General features: G+C 37.2%; 1 protein-coding gene across 3 annotated transcripts in view; it reads right to left on the bottom strand.

The window, feature by feature from the left end:
- The window catches only part of LOC140150617 (integrin alpha-9-like), a 161447-nt gene that overhangs the window by 31283 nt on the left and 102926 nt on the right, over nt 1-27238 (bottom strand). For all 3 annotated transcript variants that reach the window (XM_072172669.1, XM_072172670.1, XM_072172671.1), the window contains 2 exons: nt 4224-4366; nt 325-462 (listed from right to left, as the gene is read on the bottom strand). In XM_072172669.1, coding sequence (XP_072028770.1) covers nt 325-462; nt 4224-4366 — 281 coding nt within the window. The remainder of the gene's footprint in view (nt 1-324; nt 463-4223; nt 4367-27238) is intronic.

Here is a 27238-nt window from a genome sequence, read left to right on the forward strand (position 1 = left end):
CTCCACCATTTTACAAAAAATGAGTTAGATCCATCATTTGTATTGCTAGCAATAAAGCATTTGGTTTTTAACATACATACATGTATGAAACAGAAGTAGAAACCCTCTGAACAGGACATAACATTTCCCAGGAACATTTCTTCCATTGGGGCTGCCGGCTGCTGGAAAGCATTAACTGTAAAAATTAACAGTACTATCAAAATATATGATTTCTTTTCTTTTCTAAAATTCATTCATGCCCACCCCCTCGTTGACCTGCCCTTGGTTTTCATCATTATCTTCATATCCATTCATTTTTTCGCAGATACTTATTACTAGTCTTACCTGTCCTTGATTGATAAAAATATAGACTCTTCCTTCATCTTGTGTCTGTGAGTATAGAGGAGCCCCTACAAGAAGATCTGATAAGCCATCATGGTTCATGTCTATGCCAAGGACTGCAGCTCCAAAATAGGTGTTCATCTGGTCAGAAAAAACATACAGACAATATTTAAATAACGACACTAAGGCCACTAAAAAAACCTGTTTTACACCCTACATGCCCTACCGACGCATTTTTTGCATTTTTGAGAGAATTTGTTTTTTACTTTTTTACTTCATGTAAAATCAACCAAGTTCAAGTTCAAGTTTATTTCACCATCATATCATAATTATATACAGTAACAAAAAGTTGAGAAAAGGATGGTAGGACAATCACAAGAGCAAAGCCCGAAAGAAGTGATTGCCCTCAACCATTTAAGAGCCAAAATGTATTGATCGGAAAATCACTGAAACATTTTCCAGCTTGATTCGCTTATCTAAAATTTACACAAAATGCGACTCTTGTTTATTTTTTAGAGGAGAGGGGCGGGGTGAGCTACAGGCCCCCCTGGATCCGTCCTTGACTGCTGGTGCAATATATTGACCAGCAAAAGTGAAGTTCTCCTTGTCTAAAGTACACTTAACATCAAAGGTGTGATGGAAATTGAGCCAACTTATATATACCTCGATTTTTGGTACGTTGGTCATAGCCAAAATTTCAATTTTGTTCAACTTCAATGTGATATTGCATCGCTGCATACTTTTTAATTGGCTGTTGGGAGATAAAAGTTGGGTGCTCAGTGTGACATTACGTAAAGCATGAGCTTTAGCACCTACAGCAACAACTTCAATTTTATTGCGATCGTATGACAGTATATTTAAATTTTGTGTCTACGATATAATGGGAGTATACATTACCTCAGAGTATACTTCAGCTTTTAAGCTGTTCCTTGGGCACACTGCTTACAAATAAAGGTACTGTCACTATATACTTGCATTGCTTATATTCTAAACATGTTTGATCTAGGGCAAGCCTTCTCAACTAGCTTATTTGAAGTGCCAATTGGAAAATGTTAGTGATCATTAAGTGAGAACATGTTAATGGAGGACTTTTCGAGGGAGCGCGTATGTAACTGAGTGCCTTGCGGATGGGGTCTAGGGCCCACCTTATGGCGGGGATCCAGAGGGTCGGTAACACCTTGATTTTAGGGTTTTTTAAGGCTCAGATTTGGTATTTTTTAACCCCTTAAATTATTTAAATTACCGTGCGCCATTTCTTTTGCCACTTCGACTGACTCCAAGCGCCACAAGTGGTGCATGCGCCACCAGTGGTGCATGCGCCACCAGATGAGAAGGCCTGATCTAGGGTGACCCAACAAGTCACTGAATTTACACACACCAGGGTTGCTAACATTAATTACTTATAATGGTGTCAACCCCCCCCCCCCTAAAAAAAACCCAAATCATGCACCCAACCCAATTTTGCTATGGGTAGAGTGACCACATAGGCCTATCACATCTCATAGAGGCTTTCTGAAATTAATCAATTATCAAGCATTAAGTTTACCTGTTTAGTTCTGATATAAAAACAATGGGCAAATCAAATCAAAATCAAATAAACAAAAATAAACCTAGACAACCAAAACAAGCAAAAAAACACCCATCTTTCTTACTTAGGCTACATGGCATTAATGTTTGGTTCTCATCTGTATCTGAAGGTTTTTGAAAAGTGATGAAGTAGGGAGGATTTTTTTTCGAATGCAAAATTAGCACTGCTAGCAGTAGTAATTCTATTTTTGACAAATTCTTGAAAAATGACAAGGTACTTTTCTATTTCAAAGTTCTGAAGGGTATACATGTAGAATACTTAATACCAGCATCCTTTAAACTAGTGATTCGTGTTGCTAGATTAACTTTTTTTTATCATCATGATGAATTTCTTGAGGTTTAAGAGAAAAAGTTACACTTGAAAATTGAAAAAGACAGGTAGCGACGAGAAAACAAAAAAAAAAGTCAATTATCAATGAATAAATCAATGAATAATAACTAAACGGATATCATGTTCTGGCATGCCTAATATTTGTAGTAATTGTAAAAAATCCAATTTTCATCTACGATTTTCGTAACATTATATATAACTTTTTCCAGCATTTTAATCAAATTAATTCCATAGGCACTTCAGATAAATATCTCAAACACTTGTGTTTCTAGATCTGTTATAATCTTGGATGGTTTTGAAATATTATTCCATAAAGTTTGAACATTTGTAAAATTAAATACTTTTCTCTCTTTATTCCTTTAATCAGTTTCACTTTCTCCCTTGGGCCCGGCGCTGAGCATCCCTTCCAGTGATACTTGTATTTCTGAGCACATCTCGTGTACGCCTTCTTGTCATAGAAGTTAAAAGCAATACATGCTCTCGGCACAAAAATCTATCAACTGACCAAGAATGAGTCTGCTAAGAATCTTATGAATGATTCAAGAGTACAGAGAATAGTGCCTCACGCTTTACGTGATCTATGCTTCGTGTTACCATGAAAAGTGATCAACCGTGGAGACACAAAGAGGGATTCGTGTGTGAATAATCTTGCGAATGGGCAATTCCCGTTGAAATTCATACACCCCTTACAGAAGACATGACAATAATATTCCACACAGGGGGTGCGAAATTGGAATGGGATTTATTACTTGAATGGGTGACTGCAATTGAAATCTGCACTCCCTGTTTGGGTGATTAAGGTCATGTCTTCATAGGGGGTGTATGGATATCAATTGGAATAGGTCAATATACCTACACTATGTGAGCCAAAATTGCATCATTCCCAATGGCTCAGTTCATTAACATCATAACATTCACAGGTCAAAAGTTGAGCTTAATAGTGGTGGAGTATGAGTTTTTGGCATGTTCAAAAGTCATTCTTACAAATGTACAAAGAGATGCAGACAACAAGTTTCATTATTTTTTTCAAATGCCAAATTGAAGAATTGTAAATTTTCACGACCATATTTGGAATCAGCATGAAAAATGCATTTAAATGAGTACAAACAAGCCCAGTATTGGTTCAGTGGTTCTTGTAATAGCTCTTGATATTTTGAGAAAACATCGCAAAACTTTGGACTTTTCATGTTGAAACCTATGGCCAGCCCGCAGAGCATTATAGAACTGTGTCCTGACAGAGAAGCATGTTTGAGATCCGAGTACTTTAAGGGTGTATGTAGCAAGAGCTAATGTTGTAATTCAGGCCAAGCGCAAAATATAAGGCTGGGGCAAGAAATGTTTGGTTGGCATTTTAGGTCATCATCTGGAAGGATTGACAACTCTTCTGGTCATGTAGACAAAATATCAATTTGTAAGGCTTCTTTCTAAATTCTGCCCTTTTCAACTCACTAAAAGAGTTGGTTTAATCTTTGTAACATTTTTTGCCATCAAGGCATAATGCCATTACTCCAGTGTGAAGTTTGACTTTAAGAGTGAAAATCTGTATTTAAATATAAATTTCCTGAAACCTTCTGGGCAAAAAAAATCAGTGTTTCAAAAATGGAAAAGTAACTTTAGAGAAATACATCAGAAAAAGCTTAAGGCTCATCAAAAATGAGAACAATGTGACTTTTCATACGGATTTGACGAAGCTTTCAAAATGTGTTCCATTTAAGAAATATCAAGCTATTTTTGGAGCTGATACAGGTAAATATGGCCTATAAGGTGTTCTAGTTGGCAATTTTCTGTACTCTTGCTGTTTTCATCTGACCTGAAGTTTTGAGATGCTAAGAAACTCTCAAGTCAAGAAAATTTCACACTTTTTCGTTCACAGGGTTTAATGATTTCATTCATCTTTTGGTTTGATCCTTTTCGTTTCCAAACCATGGCTCCTAACAAACTAATACATTAATTACCCAAACATACAAACAAACAAACTACTTACAGATTCACCATCGAGTTGTGCCAAAAGTGTAAAGTCTGTCAAATCATAGATGTACACCTTCCCTCTTTCGTAGGCTCTGGGGGCGCCGGTAACACCCTCGATTGAAATGGTATCCAGAAAATGCCCCGAGGATACGGCGTAACCTGCAGTAATTGAGAGGGAGATGAAAACAAAATATACAAAGCAAATTAAAATTATGCAATTTGAAATTAAGAAATTATCTTATGGCACAAATCATAATTTTAATGATTATTATGCTTGAGGCAATAAAGTGTGATTATAATTAAACAAAATTTTGGTTAATTAGATCATTTTTTCTAACTTAATATCGCTGCAGACTATAGATATTTCACATTCTGATCACCAAATTTTGAGTGGAAGAACATTTATATAAGCTTATGTGCACAGATAAAGTAAAGCTGCCATTTACAATACTACAATAAACCAGTTTCCTTATTTTCCTATATATTACAGTATTTCCTACAATACGGTTGTTGTGCTGCAATATTTTACATGAAGCAGCTTTTTATTTTGATGTTTTTGAACTTGCATAATCTAGGTCCCATAGGCAGGTATCTATGCTCATCTTGCAGCGTAAGTAATAAATTAAAAGGAGCCATCAGCAACTAATTTCTTTAATTGAAATGTACATCACTGATGATGATTGTACTGAAGTCTTCATCATAGCGTTTCAGATTGTAAGTAAACATGAAGTATTGATGCCAGCACAAAGTGAAAGCCTGAGAGTCAATTGTGACCCATTCCCACAAAACAAGGCACATGGCTAAATTTTACTTTGAGAGTAGAAAGATTAGGATATGAGCTTTAAAATGAATGACACCACATTGTATTTTCCTACTACATGCTTTTGTAGATTTACCTACAGGTGTAAGTTTCTTGAAATGGGCAATTCCAAGCCAATCATTACGCAATAGGGCCGGCGTCGGCACCGTTTTTTGATGTCGACATATTTCATATCTTGACGTCGACAGTGTGTCGACATACATTTGGGTTCCGAAAAAATACCAGGACTTTTTTTTCTTCATGATTTTAGGAATATTTTAACAATTTTAACCCTAAAAATATCTAGAAACACCCGGAGCGGCAATTTCAGCAGAATCCAAGATGGCCGTCTTCATAGCGAGCAGTAGCGATAAAGTGTACAATTTACACTAGAAAACAAGGCAAAAGACTGCATAAGTATGACCCCTGAAGGCAAATAACATGAAACGTTGGCGAAATACATGTAGTAGGTAAAAGATAAGATTTGGCATTGCATTTTGTTGGAAATGGCCAATATTTTGAGTGAAAATGAGCTTGCCTGACGAAGTTTTACTGGGCCATTGCCTTAGCACTATAATGTCGCCATGGACGAAGTTCTGTCGATATGTTGACATAATTCACTTTGTCGACAGGATTAGGGCCTACGCAATGCGAAGTTTGCATATGAATTTCTTTTTAATGCAGCATAACTACAGGTGAATAGCATAAATGGAAACAACTATTTTCCGGTAATTAGCATATGCAAACTCCGCATTGCGGAATGATGCTTGGAATTGCCAAAATACTAGTTGGTGTGGCGTTTAATAAATTTCATGGCGAGGGGGTAAAATTGTCAAGTAGGAGTCAAAACTCTGGGTATGTATCAAAAAATCTGTGAACATGTTATGGATTTTGAGGAAATGCATCACATGTCTCTGGTAGAGGCCTAAATAGTATCAAAAGGTTGAGCGGAAACTGAACACAGGTGGTATGTAGGCCTATAGTAAGAATTCCAATTGAATGAACGCAGCTTTCAAAAGCTGTACTCGATACAACCGCGATCGTATATCGCGTATTTCAAACTACAACGTGAAAGCACGACCTTGGATACAATTCTAACCAATCACGAGTGCGTTGGCATGGTTGGATTCACTACCGTGTTACTCACGCACAGTCGCACACGCTGGCGTACATCGCGCAGTGTACGCAAAAAATCATCACACTATTGAAAGCTGTGTTCATTCAATTGGAGTATGTACAGAGGTATGGCTAGTAATGGTAAGAATAAAGTATATAGGAGGAAACCCTACAGCGATGCTAGGAAGATTATGAAGTAAAACTAGGTCCAATTCTAAAACACTACTTGATACAGGTAAATTCTAATGGCATAATTTGTTTCCTAATATGTATCTTTAAGGAACTGACATTATGGAGAAGATTGGTAAAGACACATCTTTTAAACTTTGACTGCTTCACCAAACCACTTGAGCATTTTATTCATGTTTGGTCCCATCAGGACCCAAGTGTAGCTCCGTATACAGTGTTATTATTTGAAAACCTTTGTTTATTATATTTACAATGATAGTTTGTAAAAAAAAAATGCATTGCGGGCTGCATTGGTCATCGTTGAGGGCAACATGTGGCCCGCAGGTTGGCAACTCCTGCTTTAAGGACACCTACAAGATATATTTCTTCACAGACTAATTGATACCGACCAACAAAATCAACAATTTGGTTTTGGTGGTACAGACAATAGCTTACATCATAGCTGTGTCAGGAAAACAACAAGATAAAAACTTTACATTGTGTGTTGTGCATCCTACATCCTGAGCCCGCGCAAGTCCAGTGACCACAAAAGACCAGAGACTGGCCCTCTTCCAGTGATCATGGTGCAAGTCCACAGACAGAGGGTCACTGGCCTCACAGTTATGGCCACCTCACGGTTTCATGACATTATCTTTCTCATGTTTATTGATGACTGGTCTGAGTTCAAAACCTACATACTAACTTGTTGGCATGTTTTTGTTTAGGCCCACTCATTTTGTCTTTGATGAAAATGAACTTTTCCAGTGATTGTAGCACAAGTTAGCTACAAATCCACAGGCTGAGGGTCACTGGCCTATTCAGCCTACCTCATGGTTTCTTGATAACATCTTAGGGATGAAATCAAAACTCGACCAGCGGTTTACCGGCAGTTCCATCTGGTTCCGCCTGGTTTCCATATTATATAGAACATTAGCAACTGCGAGGAACCGCCCAGAACCAGCTGTAGACCGCCTGTCGAGTTTTGATTTTGTCCCTTACTTGATGCATCTGCTTAACCCTGCCCACGTTTTTTTGCTATTGAAAGTTAAAGGATAAATGAAAAAGGAGAGAAGATGAATAAAGAAGTCATTTGGTACCCCCAGAAATTGAACCTATAGACCCCTCGTGTGTCAAGCACACAATCACCGACCAGCAGCCACAGGGGTTTCCCTGGGCCCGGCCAGCGATTCTGTGCATATAGGACTTACGGTGATTGCGTCACCCTAAAAAGTGCCCACCGTATGCAGCAGAGGCACTATTAGGTTGAATTTAGGGTAGGCACATTTTAGTTCAAGCCAACTCATTTTTAGTTAGTGATATGAACTTTTGATAGACCTAATGAACCCAAACATTGGTTTTTGCTGGTATAGACCATGGTGTAGGCTTTCCTGTATGACTCTTTTAGCACTAGCCTTCACCCCATCCTTAGTATGTGATATAATCAAACAAAACAAGTCACATGTTCAGCAAAACCAGTTTCCAGTTTTTAGTCAAAATTCCTGCTCATTTAATTGCATACAATACAGAAAATACTGTCACAGTTGGATTTGTGGTTCTTGAGATATAGTCTTTTATTTGTCGCTGGAAAACAGAATACAGAAGAATTTGTACCCTTCTTTGGGTCTTATCTCAAAATCAATTTCAGTTGACATGTGACTGGTTTTCCTTGATAAAGTCAAAAATTATCAAATCTAATGACTAAATCCTGGGTACCAAAACTTCCTTTTTTGACTGATAACTTCTCTAATATGCTACATAAACGGAAGGGCATGATGCGCATTTACTGTATACAAGGGAACACTGTCAGAAGTTCCATGGTGACCTATTTAAACCTAGAGGCCTATAACAAGCTTACAAAAATAATTTGTGCAACTTCTCCAAGAATTAATCAGAAAAATAAATCATGTTGTGGCTGAGTAGCATAGACAGGATTTTAGTGTGAGGGGGCAAAGCCAAAATTTTGCATCCCCATTCGTCAATTTTTGGAAAAGGACACTTTGGACACTTTGCTCTTTCCCATCCCCTTTCATCTCTGAAATTTTTCTAGGTGGGCATTTACCCCTCTCCACGGCTATGCCCCTGTGTGGGTACAAGTAAGATTTTGAAAGTACTATGTGTACAAGTTCATTTTTCTCACTAAGGAACTTTCATTTTCATACAAAGTCTGATACTGTGACTATAGCTGCATGCACGGCAAATGACAGTAAAACACAGATCTAGATGAATTACACACCTGAACAGCGGTATGTTGAGTGTGAGTAATCTCATATTGTTAAAAATTTTCATTCAGGAATAATACTTTTAGCCCATATTCACCCACACATTATCATCAGCAGGGATACATTAATAATCATTAGTCAGACCCTCCAAATACCCTTATAGGATAATGGCTTCCAATATCCAACAGATCTAGATAAATGACATTATTCTTCCGATAAAGTTAAGCTGAATATGAGTAATCACCCATTGTTAATACAAGGTTTACATATTAAGACCTACATATCCACTGCTCAGTGCCAGAAGTGGGTAAGTGCAATAGCTGCCCTGTGAATATTTGGGACACATGCAGTATATTGTACTCATCTACACATGGCAGCTATACAGGTTGAGACACATATTTTTAGGTTTACTTGGTCGTATATATAAAGTGTATCGATGGTTTGCTCAAAACCATTTAGACTTTTGTGGTTGGGGCTCTTCATATTTGCATGTTTTAAAAGCACTTGATAGTATAAAGCTTGATAGTAAGCACATTATGCTAACTATCAAGTTTTAATGGTATTATATGATTTACACAAGCTTATTAATTTGAGACTTGATTACATGGCTCCAGAGGATGATTTAAGCACTTCCCAGCAAGTCTTGCGGCGCGGTGCTGTGTGAGTGAACATGACACCACTGCCCGCCCACTGCATCACACGTGCATGGTTAAATTTGAATTTGGACTGATATATTTACAATAAATACACATTCAAAATGCCAGTCGATTTCACATTTTATGTTATCTACAGAAGGTGTGAATTATCCTTCATGCATACATCACTTTAGATCTGAAATCGACCAAGTAATAATGACACACGGGCAATTCTAAAACAACATCTTTTGCACAGAGTTCAATGGGATTTGAAAAGTAAAGTGGCAGTTGAAACTCTAGTGATAACACTTTTACAGTGCATGATGGGGCTTCCTTAATGCAGCCGTCAAAGGGAGTCTTGAACCTACCCTCCTCAAGCCATTCACCTTGATTCACCCTTCAAAATTTATTTTTAGGCAAAGATTCACCATCTATCCAAAAATATTAGTTCAAGATTCACCACAAGAAAAAAATTATTAGGTCAAGATTCACCTGATCTGTGAGTGCTGGTTCTATGTAAAAGCATATATAACAATCTACACGAGGGTAAAGATTAGTCAAAGATTCACTTTTGCAATTATTTGTTTGCTTGAAGATTCACAGCATCGGAAAACTCATTGGGTCAAGATTCACCCCATGGTTTTGTCCAGTAAGTTAAAGATTAGACGCATTTTCACCAACGGCATGGTGAAGTCTGTGCTGCTGACCTTGAAGTTGATGTTGAGAACTATTATGTGCCATATATTCAGATTTACTCATGGCCCCATATGTCAAAATGTGACAACAATCTTGGCTGAACTCTTTCTGTTCACACTGAATATTTGTCATGTTTCTTGTCTTGACACTTCCTACTTTATATAAATCATATAAGAAATAAATAATAACCAAAGAACCTGTTCAAAAGCTATGCTTAGTCCCGGGGGCCACTCAAATATGACAGTGTACGCATGCGTGACCAAATTTTTTTCAAACACCCCCTAAACGAGTTTTACCATTATTTTTAGTATCTATGGTTTTACCCAACTAGCAAATTTAGCCCCTTAATAAGGTAATTTAGTGTGGAATTTACCCCCTAATGAGTTTTTGGCTGGTGAAAATGCCACAAATGTACCCTTTTTGGACTCATAATTTACCAAATATTTGAAAAGGTACCCTAAACAAGTTGTCCAGTTTCAGAAAACTACCCTTATTCTTGAAAATCACTGTTTTTAGACCCTAAACGTGTTACTGCTACGTAACTTGCCTTGCCTAAAAAAAACACCCCCTTCTACTTGTTTTTTGGTCACGCATGCGTACAGACCATCTATGTGAGTGATCCCCCCGGGTGCTTAGTAGACAGGCATGTAACTTCAAAACTGGCAAAGTTTTAATAAACTTTGAACCTTGGAAATGAAATAAATTTGTGTCTGGCATTGGAGGGATGATCAGGAATCAGTGGTTCAAAACCACACCTGAGAAAAAAAAGTTTTCTCTTCTTCTTCTTTCTTTCTTCCTTCCTTCCCCCTCTTCAAAAAGCAACTGGGGCATTAGGGTTAGTCGCCACTTTTTTGTTAACTTTTCCACAAGTATGTCTGATAGTTTGGAGAATGACAGGGCCAAGCAGGCCCATAGCCAGGATTTTTTTTTGGGGGGTGCTGATTTTGAAGTGGACTTTTCCCCAAGAGGGGGGGGGGGCAATTTTGTGAAAAATGGACTTTCTTTCCAAAATTTGGACCTTTTTGACCAAAAAAGTTTTAAAAATCTGATTTTTTTGGCTTGCTACGCTTGCAAATTCTTACATTTTGGGACTTTTTGTATACTTTTTGCAAATTCTTTTGGAGAGGGAGTGTGTCGCACCCCTGCCCCCTACACCCCCAGGCTATGGCTCTGGGGCCAGGAAAAGAAACAAATAAGTTCCTGCAAAAATCTTCATAAAACCTGATATACAATTTGCAATATGCCAAACCTTCAATGTGACCTCAATGTGAAACTTGTAGGATTTACTGTTCCAAAATAGGCAGGTCTCTGTAGTAAGAATGGATTTGGGAGGGATTTCCTGGTAAAACAGACCTGTAACAGGTGGCATGACCTTTGGGTTCAAATGCAATGTCATGTTTATTCTTGATTCCTTGCAATATGAAGTGTTCCATGGGGGGGTACTCAAGTTTGGTTTTGGTAGGGACGTGCATGAGATTTTGGAAGTAGACCCATAAATATACCAATTTTTCAAGAAATTTGGACCCATTGATATACCAAAAGTCAAAATTTTCGACCGTATTTACCCAAAATTGTCTTAGGTTTTACAAATTTTGGGAAAATTTTGAAAATTTTGGCTAGATTAAGGAAAAATTGGGCTGTTTTCCTAAAAAATTGAGAAAATTTTGAAAAAGGACCCATTCATATACCAAAATAGGCTTTGAAAAAGGGGTCATTGATATACCAGAAGGCTGAAAATGCTACCCATGTTTGCGGCACGTCCCGTATGGTCATTTGTACTGAGTACCCCCGGGGTTCCATCACAGTGGTTCCATGCACTGAAACCTAGCTTCCATCAGGTATTGCAAGAAATCCTCCATTCAAAATAAGAAATCAGAAAATTCCTACTTTTTAAGCCAAAAATACCAAATTTTAGATTCCCACAAAAATGTTAAATTTTACTTTATAATATCCAATATAGGCCTCCTATGTTCCTATGACTAATGATGACTATAGATGACTAAACTTTCACTTTCTAGCTTTTTTACTAAATCTCCTTCAAGTTTTTCCTAAAAAAAATTATTTCATACAAAATAGCAACACCCACTACATTTTTCCCACTGATTTTTTGCATTCATATAAGAAGGGGAATTATCTTTGCCTGCAGTGTTTCACTGTAAGTGCTGTGTCCTGATAGCAGGGCATACATCATTGCCAAATAAATATGACAAATTGTGTTGGTTTCATATGTAGAAAGCAGAGACAAGTGAAATCTAGATCTGATTTGGTTAGAAATATTCCGTATGTTTTGTTGTAGGGCCTAATAATGTTTTGAAGACATTTTGTATGTGTGACGTGAGCGTCTGAGCTGGATCCTGTGGTCTGGGTGGGGTGTGCGGGGGCATTAGCGTCAATCCTAATAAGCACCCAGGTTCGGGTGCTTCAGTCAGTCATTTTCAGGGGCGCTTATTAAAATAATGAAATGAAACTTTCACTACGGAAACTTTAATGGGAATTTACAAGAACTGCTAAAACCCAGTGACCACACCACTTTTTCTAGGGGAGTGGTCACTGGGTTTAGCAGTTCTCTGGATAAAGCCAGGGTCTATGATATAACGTGGTTTTTGGAATGCTACAATCTAAAGGCCCTATAGTAGGGATAGCTATAGTAAAGACAGTTTATGCCACTCCAAAAGTTCTGTATGTGGGGCACTTATTAGGACAGGGTGCTAATCAGGAAGAATCATGGGGTAGATTACAGTTGCATATCAAAAAATTTTCGGGGGGCAATGGGGAAATTGAAAATTGAAAGGGGAAATTCATGTAATTTTGGAACCTTGAAAGTGGAGGGGGGGGGAATACCCCCTAGCACCACCACTGCATATCAATATTATTTTTAAAAGCTGCAGATTTAACAACTTATAACATAAAGAAGTGGTTTAAATTTAATGGGGCTGGAATGTTGCTTAAACCCAGGTCAATTAGAGGTCACATCAAAAATGTTTGGCAGCTGCTCAGATGCCTCCGCACTGAGGTCAGGGGTCACGGGAGGATACAAAGAGGTTGTTTTAGGATGTTTTCATAAGGGCCTAATAGCTAAATTGGGAACAGGTCTTGTGTCAGCTTTCATTACTGAAGTTGTTCATCCAAGTGCATCATTAAAAAGAATATTTACACTACATTAATTTAATTTCATCTCTTGTACTGGTTTGTACTTATTTTCAACATCATTGAATAAAACCACTCAGTATTTCTAAGAAAAGCATAAAACCAACCCCGTAATTATTAATGACATTTTAAAAATATAGCTCCAGGAGCAGCAAAAAGTTTGAAATTGTGAACACAAGTGAAAATTTAATCAGCTAAAAATGACTTCCCAAATCTAGTGGGAGGGTCCTGAGTGGGATGCTTGAGAGAGGATTGAACTTGATTTTGATCTACTTCTGAAGGGATATTCATACAGGACCTATTAATCCGCATCAATTCATATCAACTTGGTAATCAGTATGTGACTGATAGCATATTGGCCAGTGCAGCAGTTGAAATATAAGGCACGTTCAGACCTGAATTATTACTCGAGTTAAATTTTTTACAACCCGTGATAAGATACCACAAATATTTTCGTTAACTCGACTGATTGTCCATACATAGCTTACCCCGACCTTTAGCACGACTCGCTGACGTTCATTTGAGTAAAAATCGCAACGGAAAATGGATGTAAAATTGAAGCTCTTTTGAAAACGTGAGGCAAAACATTCTAAAAGAATTTTATTTAACAGTTGACAAAACATTTTGTCAAAATTGTTTGCCCAAATATAACGTTTTAAAAACGTATTCATGATCTTTTGCTATTAAAAGTTTTGTATAAGCGTTTTAAGAACATTTTTGTGTTTGCTGGGTTTACTGTCCTACACTCATATCAGCGAAGAAAAAAACGCATTTTATGCCTTGCTTCATCTATAGTTTTAGAGCAAGAACTGATTGAACGCCGATGGTTAATTTGTAGTAAGGTCATGTTTTAACCTCGACTGTTACCTCTAGTGCAATCCACACGTGCATCTACCTCGACTGCTCCGGTCGGGTTAAGGATTTACCTCTGACTTTTTTCAGAGGTAAATTAGTCGGGTTAAGGTCGGGATAAGCTGCCCCGACTCCTGTCCAGACGGGCACAAACTCGACCTTTATCACGAGCTTACCCCGACTGGGCACTTTACTCGAGGTAAATACCCTACATCTGAACACGGCTATAGTGTGGCTCAAAAGAATTGTATGGGAATGTGCCTGGGGATACACTTCCCCCATACCCAATAAAAAAATGCAAAATAGAATAAAAAGATCACTTTTCTGTGAAAATGTTAAAAATCAGCCTCAGTATTTAAAATCATTCTTCGAAATGCATCTTTACAGGGCAGGGGGTGGAATTAGGTCTAAATTGTGGTATTCAGACCTGTTTTCAATTTGTACCTGTGAGTGTGACCTGTATGAAAGATTGAAAAAAAAAAGAATCACTTAAAAGTTTTAGCCTTTATTATCTTTATAAAACAAAATAGGATAATACGATGTAAAGGGTTTTCGCAGACCACATCACATTTTGCCAGAAAGTGAGGGAACATGTCTCCCATGCACTGTTGATGCCCACGGGGTCCCGTGGAGGGGCACTCAACTTTGGAAGTGATGGGGATGTGCAGACAGCAGGTTAAAACTAGGGTTCTTTTGGTGAGAAGGTCCAAAAAAAAGGGGATCTTTTTGTGAGACTGTGGAAAATCTGACCAAAAAAGGGGGTCATTCAGTGAGACTGGGAAAAATTTTGGGTCATGATATAAAAGTTGATACAAAATTGTCAAAAATTCATCAAAATTTGAACATTTTAAGAAAGTTTTAAGAAAAATAATGAAAAAATGGGGTCAGTGAATATCAGAAATTTCCACAAAATTTTTGAAAAAAGGGGGTCTTTTGGTGACAGGAAAACCAAAAAGGGGTCATTGGGTGAGTCTGGGAGTTGAAAAATGGGGGCCAATGTGCCCCCATCCCTCATTTTTATGAGTTCCCACCCCATCCTGTGGGATGTATCAGTTCAACTGAGTCAACTATGGATAATGTGGACCAAAGTGGATTTGAATCTGATTAACCTTATGTATTCAGAATACTGTCAAGTTTAATGCATGTTTTGAAAGATCATCATGTGATTAGTTTGTGTGGGTGATGATGTGATTGCAGCAGCTTGGTTGATTTAAAGTCTGTCTTACATTATAGAGTTTCCCATTTAATAGCTCATTGGATGTCATACCCATGTCCAAGAATTTCACAGGTGATTTTTAGGAATTTTGATTGCGGATGTACTTAAACTTCAACAATAAATCACCAAAAAGCTTAGTAAGGTAAATTTGACCACACTTTTAATACATAGTACATGCACAACCTTTAACCAATCAGAGCCCTACTTCTATGCTGTGTATAGGACCAGGGAAGTGATAGGACAAACTGGTGAACAAATGTTGTTCTTAGAATTCATGTAGCCTACAGTTCCTAAAATTAAAGCCATGTTGTAACATTTCCAAATAGATTTGTATTTCTTTTCCACAAAATGTTAGTTTTCATTGTCAAATATGTCCATTTTTAATTTTGACCCAATATTTTTGGCAATGACAATGTCTGACAATATGGCTTGAAACAATATTGATTACCAAGCTATGCAACACCTTCCCTGGTTGCACACACTTTCCTTAAATTAGGTATGTTCATAAAATTTTGAAGTTCAATATTTTTAGCTGAAAGTTCTTTCATTTGAAAGAGAATCAAATTACCTAAACAATAAGGGGTCAATCATGTTTCTAGTGCATATACTTTAATTTTGAAGTTACAGACAAAAATAGTGTCACCAAATTGTCCAAAATTGTGTGTGTGAAATTGTGACAGCAGGCACATGTACAATGTACACTACTGTATGTGACCCCAGATGACCTCCTATTCTTTACTGTAAGAAAGCTGTTTTGGATGGTCTTGATTTACACACAAATTGCTTTTGAGCTAAATCGAGTGTCGACTTGGTGGAACATGGATTGCACTATATGGTAGTTTATGAATCCATTATTATCCCAGTACCAACATAAGTCAACATCACTTAGGTTTTGGTTGTCAAAATTAATTTTTAGTAATTTTTTCCATTGAGCCCCACAGTAAAGCCATTTTTGGACCGTACAGGCACATTCCACTTCCCTATGGACGAATAGCGCCACCTATAGTGTGAGATGTGAGCCTGGCTACTTAAATTTCTACACTATATTGGCCCCTGCAATGTTATTCAATACATTACCTGTTTCTTACATGTATACAAGGTACAACTTGGTACGCTTTCCATTTAGTATGTCAGATCAATGGCATCCAATAAGAAGGCACTTCCAGAATCCATAAGGTTGATCCTTTCAACACATTTAAGTATGGATTAAAGGCTCGGATAGTGCCGTTTTCAATTTGGTTTTTGTGAGACCTGAGAGCACATCAGACATATCAAATTGCATTTTTGAATACGAGGAATGTCCTTCTGATATCAAATAATTTTGTATTTTTTTAAATTTGCTATTTAATTTTTGGCAAATGATTAAAAATTGATATTTTTGATATTTTTAAATATCAAAAATATCAATTTTTAAAAATATCAACTTAAAAGTCTTCGAGGTAAATTGTATAAATCTAAAGATATGTACATTTAAAATGTATGTATGTGGGATGAAAAGTCGTCCATCATATGAACATTTTGACTTTAACCTTTTGTATTGAGATATGGATTTTTTTCACAAAACACCTAAAAAAATGTAGGTCTTTTTTTTTTTTTTTTGGGGGGGTGTATATCTTCAATATGAAAGGTCAAAATTTTCAACTGATGGTCAGTTTTTCATCCCAGCTACATAATGTACATCATTTCATGTATATCATTAGATTTATAAAGTTTACTTCGAGGACAGTTAAATATCAAAAATATCAAATTTTAATAATTTGCCATAAAATTTGTATTACGGTATATATCACATATTTCAAAAAAATCAAAATTATTTGATATCAGGACATTCTTCGTATTCAAAAAGCAATTTGATATGTCTGATGTGCTCTCGGGTCCCACAAAAAATAGTGAAAAAGTCATTATCCAATTCCTTAACACCCAGAATCCAAAAGCTTGATCCTTTCAACACATTTAACTATGGATTAAAGATGAACCGTGCCTGGGGAATTAGTGCTAAAACTTGCCCTGTCATGTCATGCTCGTTAAAATCCAAACATTGTTTACTGTTAATCAGATCATATGTTGGTTATCTGCAAAGTGGTTCGTTTACAGTAATTATTTGGGGCATTTAGTGGTATCACTTACTCGGTTCACCTCGAGACCTGCCTCCTGGAAGGCTTGCGTTACCATACCGAAGCAGAGAATTGATCGCTAGGGCATTGCTCAAATTGTATTTATTTCACTTATGGCGACTCCAGGGGGAGATGTTGAAAGTGCAGGCTAAGGTGCATATGAAGATACACTGCACCCTAATACCCTGTTTTGATTCACTATGAAAAATTCCATTTTGACATTTTGCTATTGAACTCATTTGAATTAAGTGCCATGTATATCCACAGACCCCCTCCACAAAACAACACCAAAATTGATCTTAATATTTCAACAATACGAATGCTTCAAAGTTGCAGAAAAACAATAAAATACAAAAAAATTAAACTATCATTGTCATAGCATCTGAATTTAATTTGAACAACAAATGACTCATTGTCTTAGATTGAATGACATTATGATATTATTGCCTCATATCATGAAATGGTAATTTGGACATATTGAATTCTGATATCTTTGACAAGTGAATGCTATTCACCTTTAAGGCCAATGTCCTTTTAAGATGGAGACAATTGTGCAGGGCTTGAAATAAGGATTTCAGATCCAGGAGCAATTTTGGGTGTTTTTGTGTAAATATTGCCCCTGGTCTATACAAATATATATGTTTCAGAACCAGGGGCATTTTGCCTTTTAGCAGGGGTAAATTTGCCCCTTGCTCCTGCTTATTTCAAGCCCTGCAATTGTGCCATCATTTTCAACACATAATAGTCCACAACTGCATAAATCAGCACCTTCCATGTATAGAAATCCCATGCTATTACATGGCATTTGAATAAAAAATATTCAGCTTGAAGTGTTTTCAGAAACAATATTTAAACTTATTGTTCGTATGGTCAAAGTACCGCATGGCTCAAAACTGATGTTTTTTCTTTAATTTCAAATTTCTTGCTGTTACATGTTTTAAGGTGATCTCACTGACTCAACAGCTGCTTGCTTATTGTTTTTAATTTTTGCCGATTTGTTTACATACGGCAGTTCTTATTTTGTTTGTTTTACATTATTTTTAGATTCTGTTTTTAAATACTGGGACAAACTACGCAGAAACTTTAATGTATAGGCCCGGGGAATTCACCTAATACCCACTATGTTTTGACCACCTCTCCAACTATTTTTTTACACATTATGGAGTAATAATATATATCACTTGGAAATAGACATTCCATTTTGTTTGTTTTCCTTCCAGAGTTGAGACTAATTTTACTGGATTAGGTGACAACCCCCCCCCCTCTTTTACAGATGGGGTCATTTTAGTCGCCAGAAGAAAAAAAAAAAAAAAAAATCCTGACTGACCGACCCTACTTGAAAAGTCTGTCCGCCCACGTTTTTTTCGTTGCTTTACTACAAGATTTTTTGCTCCCAATTTCACCCATGATGTTGCTACTGCATGGATGTTTATTGTTTGCTGTAAAATGTTCAAATATTTGAGGGGACCTCAATGTAAGAACTGAGTAACTTAATTTTCATCTAAATTGCATTAAATCCGAGATTACACCTGGGTCCGGATACACACTACAGAAGCTACATTAATATTCAGTCAGTGTAATATTAAATAAGGCCACTGGTGGTCACCACAGTATTCAGTGACAAGTGAAAACCCCAGAGGATGAAACATTCAAGGATATACCGTACTGACGCGAGTATAGTCCCACCCCGTTTTTGGGTGAACATTTTTCAAAATTGGGGGTGGGGCTATACTCAATTTCAAAAAAAATATATATATATTTTTTTTCGGTTTTGTAGTGTCCCTGGACCTAGACCTAAATGCTAGGATCATTCATGAATGACCTAAAAATATTAAAAAAATTGAATTTTGCAGTGTTTTGTGTTTTTAATATGAAAATTGATACTTTGTTTTCATGTCATACTCTATTAATGATATCAAAATGCATTGAATTTGGGGGTGGGACTTTACAAGAAGGTGGGACTATACTCGCATCAGTACGGTAATTGCTGTGCTTTAATAAGGAGATGGCAAATGACGGAAATGCTATAATTCGGAAGTTGCACATTTATAATACCATGATATATTATAAGTACCTTGTAGAAGATGAAACCTCTTCATATGAGTGGGGTATGAATTGTGTGGGTGTGATTTTTTTAGAAATGTACACAAAATCTGCAAATTTTTGAGAACTCCACACACATTTTGAAAAAATTTAGAATTTTGGGGGCAATTTTACTAAAAAATTTCCTTGCACATTTTCGCCCAGAAAGTTATTTTTCACTGTCAACACTGCAAAAACAGCAGAGCAGCACTTAATATAAAACACTTGAACACTTTTTGACTAAGAATTGTACAGTGAAGTTATAGGGATAATTTATAAACACTTTAACACATAAAAAAGATATTTTGAACACATGATACTTGATAGTGTTAAACTTAAAAAGCACACTTCACTGTACAAATATTAGCCATTCAAGTCGGTTCAAGTGTTTATAATTAAAAGTGTTGCTCTGTTGTTTTTGCAGTAATACACACAATTTGTAGCGGTCCCACACTGAATGATCCCCCCCCCCATCCCACCCCCATTGTCTTTGGAGCCCACACTGAATGACCCCGCTTCTTTCGAAGAAAATCCTTCACCGATAGACCCCTAGTGTTGTATTCCGGTGTTCAAGTGTTTATTTAATAAGTGTTGCTCTGTTGTTTTTGCAGTAATGACACACAATTTGTAGCGGTCCCACACTGAATGACCCCCCCATTGTCTTTGGAGCCCACACTGAATGACCCCGCTTCTTTCAAAGAAAATCCTTCACCGATAGACCCCTAGTGTTGTATTCCGGTCGACACAGGTATGTCACTTTCATATTTGAGTGCCAATCAGGTGTCAGCTGAGGGACATGAATATCACCCAAATGACACTTCATGTGTATCCACATGCTCGAGGCACTCCCCCCCCTCCACAAAAAACAAAACATGCATGACACCTTTTAAGGTGTCATCCAGGGTTTTTTTTTTCTTCAACATACAAAATTTTCAGTCTGCATGAGGACATGACTATTCTCATTTATATCCATATCCTTAGAAACCCATCATTTCTGATGAATATGTACACAAATCACCTATAAAGGAACAATTCCAGGTGAAATTCCAGCTGTTTGCACCAGTTTCAATTCCAGCAAGATGTATGCCTACCAGCCATTACCCTATTATTTAATAGACAAAATCAAATTATGACAAATTAGCTCATCATTCTTATGCATGACACCATGTTTCTGCATGTTTCTATTCTTTATTATTGTAGCTGTACGCTGTACCATTGGGGAATTTTGTGAATGAATTAGGGAATTTTTATGCGGGAATAGTGGTGAGATGCAGTATACTGCTTTTACTGGGAAAGAAAAAAAGATCCAACAAGATTTTTGCAAAATTATGTTTGTTGTGATGATTTTTTAAAGAGTGTAGAACATTTGCTTTCATTTTTCTTTTGTTTTTTTAATTGTTTCTTGTATATATTTTGCATATGTTTTGGTTTTTCACGATGTGATCTTTGCACGCACCCACCCCCTCGAGGAACTAGAACTAGTTCTAATATTTGGTAACAAATTCTTTAAATGTCTCTAAATTTAAGCTAGACAAAGACAGACGCTACAACCATTATACTGTGTATATGCTATACCCACCACACACATATTATGCATGGGCAAGACATGTGCCAATTAAACTAATTAATAACAGTAATCAAAATTCGCATCATGGGAAGTTATTATCTAACGACTCAAATTAAAGATAGGAAATCATTAATGTAGCTAAGGACATATTATTCAGTATTGCTATTTTGAAATGTCATTGATATAATACAATTACTGTATAAGCCAAAAATTGTGCATCTTTTATTTTTGCGTATTTCTTGGTTTGACTTGGGCCGTGAATTAACAACCACGAATGTACTCAATAATGTCAAACATGAATTAACAACCGCGAATGTGCTCAATAATGTCAAACCGAAAACTTTCCTTATAATGATGATTTTTTATGTCCATTGACACTTCCATGCACAAAGGTAAATGTACTTCTAACTCACATTATTTCCGTCGAAAAAAGCCACTGTTTTTCATGTTAATGTACTTCCCTATATATGCTGGTAATGTTTCCATTATAGGAAACTTTTCATACGTTTTTGTGACCCCTAATTGTTAAACTATAGGCCTTTGAAGGCCTAATTTATGTTTAATGGGTAAAACACCCATCTACTGTAGACAATAGCATGGTGCCACAACACATTTAGGCAAAAATTACTGTAAAGCATATCCACCTTAATCAAGTTGAGCGACCAGGTTGAGGGATTCTTTTTGTGCTCCTTTTTAAAGTATTTATGATTTACATTCATTCTCCAAAAATGAACCCACTCAAATCCTGTGGAGGTGTTTGAGGGAATAACATGCTATATGGTACTGGGTGCCGAATTCTGATCCACAGAGCAATTGGGCAACATGTACATAAAATGTGTATAATCAAGCACCGTGGACTATGGGGATTTGAAACACTAAAGATGATGAAATGTCACGATTCTCCAGTCAATTCAATAAAATTATCTAGCTTTTTGTAAGCTTTTGTAGCCTTAGCCTAGGACTATATATCAAACACATTTACACTGGATCAAGTAAGCGAACACCAGTCTTGTCTGGTGACAGAAGATATTTTTCAATACAATGCAATAAAACTATTATGTAAACAGTAGTTGAACTTGAAAGAGCAAGAAAAGCAAGCAAAAGTGAGTCAACAATAACATAGAAAGTGGCTATGAATTGGACCAATTCTTCATGGTTCATATAACTCCAATACAACTTGTTTTGTCATTTAACAATTATTTGGATAACCCCTAAAGCACTATGAACTGACTATAGGAATATGACTCCAGAATATTCTTGCATTACTATAGAGTTGATGGATATAATGGAAGGGCTAGCATTGCAAGAAGTATGCAACAAGTTTGAATGCACCTGAAATCATTGTAGAACCATGCATCAAGGGGTGGTTCTCAAAATTGTATGGTGTGCCTAAAATGGGGTACCCCAGTGCAGTATAGTATGCCCTGAGTATGCCCTGAGTGCCACCACAAGTGTCAACTAGCCCTACCAGATTTTGACCATGGCAATCCAAAATATGCTACTACTCCACAGCTAAATTCCAGCCACCGCCATCCTAGAGTATTTTGACTTTAATATCATTGGCAACTTGATGGATTAATTATGCATTGAACTTGTGTTTTCCACCATGTATAGATCTACAGAAAGATATCAGCTGAGCTATGAATAAATAGATTGGCATCGAAAGGAAAATATACAGTTATTACTACAACCAAATTGCCTTATTTTCAACAGAAACTATTGTGACCCACCAAATGTGTTGCAATTACTAACTAAAAGAACAACTTATGACCATTTAGCACCAATCCAGCTTGAAATGTGTGTGGGGGGGAGGCAATCATCCTGGATTGTCAAAAAGTGGCTGACTGAATAGAACAAAAATTGGGTAATTTTGACGAAAGGTGGGGGGTGGGGAGACACTCCCACCTGCCCCGGGTGTCCCCGCTCCCTCCTGGGACTAATGCCTACACACTAAAAACTACGGGGTTATATTTTCCGTGGTCATTTTGAATTGACCACGTTTGGGGTTGTTTTGACCCCGTAAGGGGTTGTACTGTTTTAATTTGACCACATTCACGAGGTCATTTTAACCACGACGAACGTGGTCAAAAACTTCGGGGTCATTTTGCCGATACTGTCGCGCATTGATATCAGTTTCAATGTTCAGCTTTGAAAATCTCAATTCATAAATGAGTTTAAACATGAGCTGCAATTAATGTTTTTTGATTATTAAATATAGCTAATTTTTTGACCGACGTTGCCCAATTTTACAACTTTAAAATGACTTGCATTTCGGAACCATTTGCACGTCCGGTGTGCATCGGCTTCCCGCGTCACATCAGCGCCATATTTGTTCTGATTGTGCAGCTCAGCGGATTGTCGTGTGTCTGCATGATGGAATATGAAAAGTTACTTGGGAAAGTGGGACTGCAAGGATGCAAGGATAGACCCTTGTCTGTGAACGCAGATTCGGACAATTTCATGCTGTCGTGGCCGGATGTCTTGTCTGCAGTTGTTATAAGCTTACATCAATGATATCATGTAAGCTTATAATGTGTGAACTGTCATGAGGCGTGTCAGTGTGATACACAGATGCATTAGGCCTATGTATAAATTTGCTGCTTATGTAATGCTAGTGTGCAGAGACACACTTATGTCCTGGTGGGACCAGCAATACCATCCATCGCATCATACTAAAAAAATCCAAACAACCCCTAAATGTGGTTATTGAGTAACCCTATTATAAGCAACCCTTTCAAATGGGTCATTTCATTTGACCCCGAAATGTTGTTATATTTTGACCCCAATGGGGTTACATTTTGACCAAAATATGTGGTCATTGAAATGACCACAGCCAATGGGGTCAATATTGAATAACCCAAATAAGGCAACCCTTTTTTAATTGACCCCGAAATATGGTAATATTTTGACCCCAATGGGGTTACTATTTGACCCAAATACGTAGTCATTGCAATGACCCTGATCAATGGGGTCAAAATGACCCCGTCCGTGGTATGGTGTTTAGTTGATAACTATGCTGGGGTCAAAAATGACCCCGTTTGGGTCATTTTTTGACCCCGTAGTTTTAAGTGTGTATGCTTATGACAAATGAAACATAATTAACAAGTGCCCAGATCAAAAAAACATATTTGTGATATGATCAAGGGGATCGGGAATGAGTCACATGTCGGCCCTGGTCGAAAATGAGGTTACACATGTTTCTAAAGAGGACATTCAGAGCTTTCAGAAACTGAAAGCCCCATGTTGGTACGACTTTTCTTTGTGAAGTTACGTCAATTTATCAATCGCTGAAAACAATATAAAACAAAAGAATTTTAACACTTTCTTTGCCAATATCTCAAAATCAATATTAGCGACATCCGACTCATTTCCCTTGATCGTGTCACATATGTTGAGGATGAAACCACAGACAAATCCGAGAGACAACTAATGATGACTTGATCAAAATTGCCTACCACAGTGCATTGGACCTTCATTCACCTTCTAAAGTGTGGTTTTGTGTGGGTTTATGATGTCATTTAGAACGTTACTATTAGTAGGCATGTCCACTAAAAATTGAAGTACTTTTAAATTGATTCAGACCTAACTTATTGGATGGGAATTGATGAAAGAAACATTTTGGCGTTTAAATAATCTTAATCGGACGTTTCATTCCAGAGATATGGCCTTTCGAGTGTCACGGTTTTATATAGGGCTGCTAGAACATGTTAAAAAGTTAAAGTCCAAAAGGAATACTAACAGAAAGTGCAACTTTAAGGTACTTTTTCTTAATGTATTTATTAACTATCTTATCTGGAACATTATATTTGCTTATAACAACATGAAAATAAGACCATCCTGAAAATTTAATCGATTTTGTTGACATACAACAAAAACTATAAGACCTCAAAACCCATGGTTTGTTTGTTGAAACCTCAAGCATGATCATAGATGGCCGCCATGGAAAATATCTCCATAGAGGAGATGAACAATAAGTGCATTATTTCAAATGAAAAGCGGTAGTCTTAAACATTGTTCAATCTTTTAAGGTCAGCACATTTTATCTTCAAAAATTATTATATTTCATCATGGCTTAAGTTTGGTAACATTAATCACTACCAATTTTGAGAAATTTGCTCCAACTCAAAGGTTATCTTTACTACATTGAGCAATACACTGTGTGGATGGAAGCCATGATGATCCCCGGTTTTTATACTCCCTATGAAATGGACATGGTAGTGAGAAGTGCACGGGAAGTGCATGATTTGAGATGGGCATGTAGGCTTAAACATTCTTAAATTTCTTAACATCCTACACATTTTGTCTTCATAAATAGTTAAATTTTATGAGTATGTAAGTTTGCTTGTCTGATTCACTCCAAATTCGGAGATAATTGCGTTTGAACACCTGATGCGGAATGGTGTCACTTCAACCTGTTGTAGTTCTCATCTCATTAAATTTTTCATTAAAAAAGTTGATCTCTTCATGCAGGAAGGTCCTCTCTATTTACTGACCAAACAGGAACAAGTTTGGTGAATGTTTTCTGGTGGAATCAGGAATTTCTTGAAACACCCTGATATAGGCCTACATTTGGATCAAAACAAGTATGTACGCCATTTAACATGCCTGGGATTTCTTGTATCGATCAGTTTCTCCATAGACAATACGTGTGTGAGTGCACGCACACAGTAAATGAAAAATCGTTCTAGTGGAAACTGTATTGAGAGTGGGCATCCCTACTATTAGTTCCTACCATTCATGCCTAACACTCAAAAAGTACAGAATCCAATCAACACCACATGTGACACAATCTGATCAGGCGGCATGGCCAAAGAGGCAATGGGCTATTCCATTTAAAATCCACATTACGGAAGATTTTGGAAATATCTTCCACAGGGGGAACATAAATTTCAAATGGAATGACCACATTTTGGCAGCTCCATTTGAATTTAATACACCCTCTGAGAAAGATTCAACCTTAATCTCCCACTGAGGGAGGATGAGTTTCAAATGGAGCTAACTTCAATTTTGACATGTTTTGGGGTCTAGTCATGTAAATTTGGCCAACTTGTAGTTGAAGAACTTTGAAAAATCTTGTTTTTCTTCAAATTTTGGCGAAAGAGCTACAATTTTAGGAGTTTTAGTGGAGCTAATAAAGTGGAGTATGATTCCCAACTGGGGGTCTTCAGAACTGCTGGAGGACCCCCAAAGTGGACCCTTGACCATGGACAATTGACCACTGCACAGGCGCAAATACCATATGTACCTGTACCACCTCACCTATAAGCTATCAGTTCCCCCATCAATTTATGAAGCAGGCAGATAGGCTGAATGATATGCAGAAAACCATTGATAGAGAGTTAACTTAGGCCCCTATTCATTCAACCATAATTTGTCAGTGTATCCACAGACCCTCTTTTTTCTAGGGTCTGTGGTGTATCATGCCATATCCACTGGTATTGGAGGTCTATGATCATGCACACTACAAAGCGCATCAGCCTGTACCAATGAGGTGCAAAGTTTCAGACCACCTACTGTTCCGATCCCCTATTGTCATATCCAATTTGCATTTTCCACTGAAAATGTTATAAGAAAATGTAAAATATCCCACCCTGTGATCCTTGAGAATTTCTGCAACAACAACAAAAGTTTCATACATTGACCAATTATTGATTTTTGGATTCAGCATACCAAAATTGTTATGTTTGTAATATAATTAGGCATTTTGCACACTATTAAACCACAATTTAATGATTTTGGCGGCCATTTTGTTTTGGCCCCAAAACCCAAAATTGTAACAGCCAACACCCCTCATGCTAATGAGTACCCCATGATGATATGATTCCATATCGTTGGCTGCTTGTAACAAAAAATGCTATCAACAACATTTTTGAGCACTTATCATCCATCCCCATGGCTGCCTGCCAAAAATGAGATGTGGCCATTATTAAAAGTTGACAATTTTTTCTGTAAAAAAGCTCATGATCTTAAAAAAGAATGAATCTGCTTCTGGGGAAACTGACTGACAACAGAACTAATGTAGCACACGCAGAGAGAGGGTGATATTCTTGTCTTTGGGCACAACTGTAATTATACTTCAATGATAGTTCACCAAAAAGACAGAACTCATCTAAAATAGCATCGATTAGAATGACAATAGCCCAGAGCACTGGTTGGGGATAAGACAACACAAGAGCCCACAAAGTTTGCCCAAAGCACACTGAACTTGACAGCAAATTTGTTGACATGTTTATAAGCAAGTGTAGTTGATATGCAAGCATGGACGATGCCATAAATGAACCACCAGATCGAATATCTCCACATGAGCGTAGTGTAAACAGGACAACCATGCTATGCCCGTGCCCGGAGGCGATATGTCCGCCGCACGACGTGCGAGCGAACAAAAAACTGGCGCAACTAATTTCACATGAAGTTTTTCAT

The sequence above is a fragment of the Amphiura filiformis genome, chromosome 4, assembly GCF_039555335.1.
Source record: "Amphiura filiformis chromosome 4, Afil_fr2py, whole genome shotgun sequence".
Classification (NCBI taxonomy): domain Eukaryota; kingdom Metazoa; phylum Echinodermata; class Ophiuroidea; order Amphilepidida; family Amphiuridae; genus Amphiura; species Amphiura filiformis.